This window comes from Austrofundulus limnaeus, unplaced genomic scaffold (assembly GCF_001266775.1).
Source record: "Austrofundulus limnaeus strain Quisiro unplaced genomic scaffold, Austrofundulus_limnaeus-1.0 Scaffold126, whole genome shotgun sequence".
NCBI lineage: Eukaryota > Metazoa > Chordata > Actinopteri > Cyprinodontiformes > Rivulidae > Austrofundulus > Austrofundulus limnaeus.
In genome coordinates, this window is record NW_013952528.1 from 1,182,531 (window position 1) to 1,190,757 (window position 8,227).

Sequence of the window (8,227 nt, forward strand, 5' to 3'; positions counted from 1 at the left end):
GCTTTAGAATATCGATACAGTATCAGGAAATGAAAAATCGCGATATTTCAGTGTATCGATATTTTCTTACACCCCTAATATCACCTCAGATTTACTCCACTAGGTTTAGKGGAAATAGTTGATATGATTTAGTTGAGAAAATTCAACACTTAWTTTTTTAGAGCACATGAACAACTCCTTTCATGATGAGTTCAGACAGATTTAATTTATAATGAGGTGTTAAACTTTAAAGTAAAGAAGTAAAAGTGTCATTTTTAGGTTTTAAAAGTAACTAAGTAAAAGTCATGATTTAAAAAAATACTTGGTAAAATTACAAATCCTCAAAAAAGGACTCAAGTACTGTAACAAAGTAAATGTACTTAKTTACTATAAACCTCTGCGTKTATGTTTCCACATCAGTCAAGATCTCTTCCTCACTGGTAGAGAAGACGTGTGCCTGAGAGAGTTCTGATKAAAACAAAAACGTCTGCCTTCTTGGAGGAACGTGATAAAGTCAACAGGCCAGCATTGTAAATAAGGAACTGTACTTAATGTTTTGCCTGTTGAAATAAAGGTTAAATAAAATAAAAATAAATAAAGCGTGACGGCTCAGTGGTTAGCACCAACGCCTCACAGCAAGAAGGTCCTGGGTTCAATCCCTGGTTTGGACCTGGGGGTCTTTCTGTGTGGAGTTTGCATGTTCCTCTCGTGCTGGCGTGGGTTTTCTCCGGGTGCTCCGGTTCCCCCCATCCCTAAAAAACATGTACAATAGGTTGCCTTCAGGCCCAGGCCTCCATTGAAAAAGAGATCTGAGATCTCAACGGGACTTGCCTGGTTAAATAATGATAGATAAATAAATAAAAGAATATGTCCAGGATGAGTTTTCTTCTTCTTCTCAGGATTCCTGTTTAAAATAAAAAAAGCCTCTATCATTCTCCCCTCTGTATTCTCAGGTGTGCTGGTCCCTGAGAAGAAGAGCAAAGAAAAAGTCGGCAAGAGGCTGAAGCAGAAGAGGAAGAGCAGCGATTCTGAGAGCGAAGACACCACTCTGGTTAAAAAGATAAAAGAAGAAGAGGTCACCTCTCAGCTGGTGAGTTTACTCAAACGTGGACAGAATAATGAAAAGATTCAAACTTTTTTTTTGAGCAATATACACTCTGATTAGATTTTATAAAGTTTAACTTTTTACAATAAATCAAAACCATTTTAAGAGCYTTTAGTTGGATTAAAAGTCCGCTAATCAAAGTCGCAAACGTGTTTCTGCAAAATAATAAAGCTGATGGGAAACAAGCTMAACGTTTATGACTCAATTTCTTTTTCTGATTTGCAGCATGTAGAAGAGCCACTGCTGCAGAACRACGAGCCCGGCCAATCAGAAGGCTCCTCTCAGTGCACCCCCGTACTAGGAGACGGTGAGTTTCACTTTTATCATKTTATAGCTCTCGTTTATTCATTTAACCCTCTAAAAAACTTTACAAATCTTCTAAGATTTACTAGAACTAAAAATGAATTGAGTCTCAGCCACAGGTTTAAAGCAGTAAAGATTATTTATCATATTATATATAAAAAAAAACATGCAGTGTTAAATCAAGCAAAGTTTAAGTTTTCAAGGATTAAATTGAGGTCTGAGCAAGAGGTTTCTTTAGTCTCCGAACATTTAGTTTTTTAAAAATCATTTTTCACATCAATAAAACGAACGTGCAGCAGAACAGTCAGCTGATTGATCACTACTTCTTCTGCCCTGTTTGTGTCCAGCAGCAGTGGATGAGATCAGGCTGGACGTGCGGATCGAGGAGAATTTTCCTGCTGCTGCAGGAGGTAATAAATGTTTACGACTGAACCAGCTGGAACACTACAGGCAGTCCTTTAACCCTCCTGTGTTTCGGTGTGTACAGCCCAGGACTCCTTCAACGTGGCCGTTCATTATCTCGGACAGGAGGTCCTGAAACGTCAGATCAACAGCGCMGACGTTCGGATAACGTACCAGCCCTCCTCCTCCATGCCCCCCACTCCSGCTGCCCTGAACAGCAGGTTTCTACGCATCCCGCTGCCGGAGCCGCCGTCCACGCTGCTGGCCGGCCCCGAGCGCCAGGCACTTTTCACCCTGCTGCCCTTTATGGAGAAAGGAGTCGCCTTGACCTCCACGCCGCAGGGAGTGTACGGCAGGAGGTTCTGCCAGGGCCGGATCTTCTGGACGGGGCCACACACGACCACGTCGGACCTGCACAGGATGGAGAGGAATACCGACCCGGTGCTGCTCTTCAGTAAAGATGTCTTCAAGCAACGTGAGTCGGGCAAAAAACTGAAAATGTTTTACAGAAAAGGTAGATTCGTACAGTGAAAACCTGTTGCCCACTGTCCTGCATGTTTCGCTGCTTCAACACACCTGGTTGAAATGAACGATTAAGATGAGCTTTATAAACGAGAGTACTTCATTTTAGAATCAATTGTTTCGTGTTTCATCAGAACTGGAACATTTTAGTACGAACGGCGGCGAGCCTCCTCAGTGCAGCTTCACTCTGTGTTTTGGCGAGGAGCTCAGCAACACCGAAGACCCGACCAAAAAGCTCATCATYGCTCAGGTAAAAGAAAGCAAATAACCCTCCGACACTGAAGACTCATGTAGAACTGACTGGACAGCTGCATTTATACCTGACCAGTAGCCACAGTTTTAAAGTGCCTGTGACGTCAAATTGTTGTAATATATACGAATGCATTTTTAGAAAGAGGACATTGATAAAATATTGCAAAACAAATTTCATGTCTTGAGATGAACATTTGTTGAGATATTTGCCTGTGAAGTAACAGGAAGTGATGTCAAAGGGGAATGTCTGCTTGTGAACAGAGCATTGCTACAACAGCCAACAACCCAAACTGTAGAGAAGAATCTGATGTTTCTTTACATTATTTTGAGTCACTATCAGAGAGATGAAGAGTCAGAGTTCAAATAATATTGTTTCAATAAACAAAAACCAGAGTTTTCTTTGTTAAAGAGTTCCCCTTTGATGTCACTTCCTGTTTCACTTTAGCTAAACCAAGTTCAAAAGAAACTAGACATGGGTTTTTACGATGTAAAAACAAGTGTGCATTGCCATGTAGCATGGCTTTGCCTGCAGCAGTGSACTTGCAGAATGAAATGTGAYCAAGTTCAAATGTGTTTTCTACCAACTTGTGCTTGTCAAGTCASCAGGTGTCTATAATGAGGGTAATTGTGTAACARTATGAAGTTTGTAGAGATTTTTTGTTAAAGTTACTGTAGCTGGGTTTTGAACCCTGATCTCCCACATGAAAGACCATAGAGTTAACCATGAGACCATTGGGCAGAGGGCATTGCCAGGGTTTGGTTTGTATGTGTGCAGAACGAGGCCACATTGCCAATGCAATTGTTGACAATAAACTGTAATATATTACAGAAATAGAGCAATGTTAGGACAACATTATAGTAAAACATCAAAATACAATCATATTAGTATTGTAACCACAGAACTATTGAGATTAAATATTATTAAACTATAGTTCAGTACCGAGTAGATACAGCAGGGGGCAGTATTGGACCAATACAAGGCTCCATTGACTCTCATTATAAATTATTAAACATCAATATTTCAAAAACTATAAGTTGTACAGGCACCAAAAGGCATAGCCATCATTTGGCACAGGAGTTTTACAGATATAAATTACAATGGCAGCTCTAGGACAAAGTATGCAGGAGGTGAAGCATGGCAAAGTGGAGATGACTTTGATGGGAAACGAATCACAATAGTGTGCATTGCATTGCATTGGCAATGCACACTGATGAATATGCCATTTATGTGACAAAATGTGTTAAATCCTGTGTATTATTCCAACTTTCTTAAATATAAAGGTGTTGTCTTTGACTTTTTGTATTTGAAGAATATGCATGTCACAGGCAYTTTAACACCATCRGACCTTTCCTCCTCTGCAGATTTCTYTCCCGTGGGCCGAGCAACAAGTGCAGAGCGCCCTGTCCATGTTTGAAACCATCTCGGTCTTCCAGACGTTGGCGAACCAGTCTCCTCTGGGAGAAATCACCCTGAACATCGTCACCGTGCCRTAGCTGTGCGCAGAGACGACCGCCTGCCCGGCTGTGTGTGAGCTGACCKGTTAAAACCAAACTACAGCGAAAAACTTCCTGCTCTCACCAAAATAAAACCACCTGAAGCCCGTTTATAATGTGACGACATGAAGAGAATAGATGGTGGTTTGTGAGGCGGGTTTTATTGCTTTTAAAGTGAACTGAGGTCACAAAAATGTTTTTAAGGCGCTTAAAAGAAAAATCTGTTTAACTTAAGAAGCTTGAACAGTTAGGACCATGAAAAACACCATTTTCTCCTTGTAAGATCAGAGCTCTGCAACACTACAAACCAACCAACACTCAGATGGGAAAATGAGGCAGAAATTAGGTGCTTTTAACTGGTAGCCACTTTTTGTTTTTCCCAAAGATTTAGAAGTTGAGTTTAAACAATCGTGTTTATAAAACCGTGCTGTATCACGTCAAACTAATTTAGATATAAAACAAGGAAACGTGCATCATAACCTCATATTTCAGCAGAAATACTTAATGTAAATGTTACTGTATTAACTCTGTACAAATTGTCACTTTTTTGTTGAATTTATTTTTTTAGCAAATACTTATAATTTTTTTGTTGTTTTAATAGATTGCTAAATGTTTCCAATGAGTAGAAAAACAGCACTCATGTTTATTATAATTGGTTAAAACAACAAACTACAAACATTCAGGTTTTTTTATTATTTTGGGAAACTGTTGCAAATTGCAAGCATTAAAATAATGTTCTTTAGAGTTCAAACTATTTCAGTCGTTAAAAGCTGTTCWTTGGTTTTATCCAACAATACAGAAGTCCTGCAGCAGAGTTCTTCTAAATGTTTTCAGACATGAGGAGCAAAAATTCACTTCTTAATTTGGAACATTTTGACTCTGAATTAAGGGAAATCAAAAGCACTTTTACAGTGTGGGACTTAGTTTTTATGCATCMGTTTTAAAATAAGATTGAGTTCTTTACAATATTTATTTTTTGCTTTGAGCTTTATTTAATGTTCAGTTTAACCTTTAATACACAGAAAAYGTAAGATTTGTTAAAGTGTTAATGAACAAAATTAACTAAATTACAAAGGAATTGTAGTTGTCCACCTGCTGCAGGATTTGTGTATTAGAGYGTTTTGTCTCCCTGCTATTGTTTGTGATGTAAAGTATTAAAACATTGAGAAATAAAACTAGGGCCAAAAATAAACACAGGACAGCCGTAGTGTTGAAGGGATTTTAAGGTGGATTAGTTATTTAAATGAACAGTGTTTTGGGGTTGGCACATGATGTGGAAGACTAAAAGAGATCTACCAAGATGTAAATATTATTTATACATGATGTTGTTCAGTCAAAAATAAATAAATAAAAAACAAATTTTCCTGGACTGTTCTGAGAGTCCTGTTCTAGAAAAGTCACGTCTGTTCAGGACGTCAGCAGGGTCTAAAAAAAACAAATAAGTGCAGCTCGGACAAACAAATTTGGGTTAAATGTTCCCGTTAACCGGCGAGGAGAGTTCTTCGATCTTGGAGTTGAGTTTCTGATTGGTCCAGTCTTTTGTGATGTCGTCCAGGTGGCTGTCGAAGTCCACCAGGAGCAGGTGGTCGCCCGACTCCAGCATCTGGCCTGCAATGGCCCGGGTCTCCTCCCACTGCCTCAGCATGATCCTGGACAGAATCACACAGAGAAGAGATGTGTCCGGGCTGCAGAATAAGCATCTATTCAAGAACCTCTGCTAACATCTGTAAATCAATTCAATTCAGTTTATTTATATAGCGCCAAGTCACAACATACGTTGTCTCAGGGCACGGTACATGAAAAAAGAACAATCTAAAGAAGAAGAAGCCAGCAGATTGTGCTGAATCACTTCCTCACAAATCACTTCGAATACAAACAATTCATCAGGTCCTTAATGAGTCGTTGAATCAACCTACAAACTTTACGTCTGCTCTTTTGAAGTTTTAATTTTTAAATGTTTTTCTGACAAAATACAATAAAACACTGAGCAAAACCACAATAAACACCCAGAGTTTCATAAAAAAAGCAGGCCAGTTTACAGTCAAGGCTCAAACAACAACTACTACTGTATCTTAGGAGAACAAAAATCAGACTGACTAAAACTGTACAGATGAAGACATGAACAAGTCTGGTCTAAAGAACCTAAAATCTAATTAGAAAGACCAGGTTTTGTCCTGAACAGCTTTTAAATTTTAAACCCGTTTAAAAGTTTCACCAAGAAATTTTTTGTAACTTAAGGCTCAGAATTGCTCAACAGGAATGCCTACCACCCACTGATCGTCTTATCAGCATTTACAGTTGTAGAGTTTGGCTCATTTTTTTTGAGTTGTGCTTAAAAACGTTTACCCTAAACTGAACGGGCAAAACATACCTACCTGAAAACGTTACAACAAAACTATTTCATCAAAGAAGACTCTAAAAACTTGAAGTTTTCCTGTGCCTGTCTGAACATCTGATTAAGTTTGTGTGAAGCCTGAAAGACCAACCCCCCTCCCGCTCATCCTTACGTGTGCTTGTCTTTAAGTATCCATCTTGAATCTTTACGCTCGTACATGACGATCGGAGGGACTCGATAATCTGGTGACATTTTATTTCCGTCAAGCTGCAAAGACAAAACACAGTTTTATTAGCATCAGATATGAAAGCGTRTTTCATAAAAGGCTCATCTAGTTGATTAACAAAAGGGATCAATGTTCTTACCATCAAYAAAACGGCACTCTCAAACTGCTCTGTGATCTTGTCGGCTATCTTTAGCGCACATGGCGTCGGGCTGGCAGAAAAACATGTCAGAAACACGTCAAGAGATAACGGAGAAGTTGACAATTTAATAAACACCATCTTCCAACATGCTTCATGTCAGAAAACATACAACTCAGTCTGTGTGTGTGGAAACTCACCTGCTATCTGATGCACAGGCGTTGGCTTGATAGTAGCCAACAATCCTCTGCTGAGTCTGAGAACACCAAACATCCACCTGAAGAACAAGGAAACAGAAGAAAATGTCAGTTTTGAACTGTATGTGGGTAAAAATAAACTGCAATAAGCTGATATGTGAAACCAAGACATATTTCTAAAGGGAAGAACAAGTATTTAGAAATATAGATAACATAAAAATAGAACAAAGTATTTTTGCATGTTTTTCAACAAACTTGGTGGCAAATTAAAAAACATTTTTGCCTTAAAACATCTTCTATTTGCATTTATTATATTCATCACACCATCGCTAAAGTGTGAAAGTAACATTGGATAAAATCACTGTATTACTTGGGAAACGAGCAACACACTGCACCTGTGTGAGGGCCAGCTGTGTGATGGGGGCCAGCGACAGGTGGGAGTGAAGCAGCGGMACACAGTCCGTCACACACACAGCGCCACCTGTCGAGCTGGAGGAGGACAGCAGCAGCCCGTTGATGCTGCAGCGCGGAAACAGACAGGCGTGCAGGTACATCTTTACGTAAGCCCGGCAGGAGAGCTCCACCTCACCCATGCTGACCACTACAGAGGCGCAGGAGAGACACAAGCAACGAACAAGAGCTTTCAGAAACACCGSAGGAAGGTCGAAGTAACAAACGCACGGCTGTTGTTGCGAATATCACAATACATCGGCCAAAAATGGACTCAGTAATAGTCATACTAGAGAACTGGTGCTGCTGTAATCTCGTATCGTTAGCATACCGACTCGAGCTAAGCAAAAATAAAGTTAAAATAAGTCCTACCTGCAGATAAATGTCTGAATGTAAAGCTTCAAGATGTAAATAATAATTCTTCGAAGATTTAATAATCTAAATCTTCATAGTCTTTAACAAAGCCGATAATCAGGGTCTATTTACACTGACAATTTCGCAAATGAAAAAGCATCTTCAACTTCCGGTTTTCCGCCTCCGAACAGATGAGTTATTTGTGAGGCTCTGATTGGCTTCGATGTCTGGGATTAAAATCCGATTAGTGGAGAAACCTGCCAATCATGTTTTCGGTTGTTGAGGCGTTCTTAAAAGCCACAGTAGTGGGCCCTCTAGAGGAAAGGAGGCAACTAGTCCAGGGGAAGAAGTTCAAATTTACATTTGAGTCAAAAATCCTCAATATKTTTTTTCCAGGGAAAATTTAACTCCATAAAAAAATAATAATAATATATATATAAATGTGTGTGTGTATATATATATATATATATAT

The 8,227-nt window shown here is 39.3% G+C and overlaps 2 protein-coding genes across 2 annotated transcripts in view; one reads left to right on the forward strand and one right to left on the reverse strand.

The window, feature by feature from the left end:
- The window catches only part of irf9 (interferon regulatory factor 9), a 14,703-nt gene extending 9,283 nt beyond the window's left edge, over positions 1-5,420 (forward strand). Inside the window, exons 5-10 of the mRNA XM_014015283.1 lie at positions 933-1,069; positions 1,310-1,391; positions 1,735-1,797; positions 1,875-2,264; positions 2,446-2,561; positions 3,926-5,420. Of these exons, the coding sequence (XP_013870737.1) occupies positions 933-1,069; positions 1,310-1,391; positions 1,735-1,797; positions 1,875-2,264; positions 2,446-2,561; positions 3,926-4,057 (920 nt within the window). The 3' untranslated portion in view covers positions 4,058-5,420. The remainder of the gene's footprint in view (positions 1-932; positions 1,070-1,309; positions 1,392-1,734; positions 1,798-1,874; positions 2,265-2,445; positions 2,562-3,925) is intronic.
- emc9 (ER membrane protein complex subunit 9) lies at positions 5,263-7,552 on the reverse strand (the record flags this gene model as incomplete). Its single annotated transcript, XM_014015285.1, is given in 5 exon segments — positions 5,263-5,706; positions 6,565-6,659; positions 6,758-6,827; positions 6,955-7,031; positions 7,347-7,552. Coding segments are annotated over 5 exon segments (629 nt in total), but the record flags the coding sequence as incomplete, so codon positions are not given.
- Between the last annotated feature and the right edge of the window lie 675 nt (positions 7,553-8,227).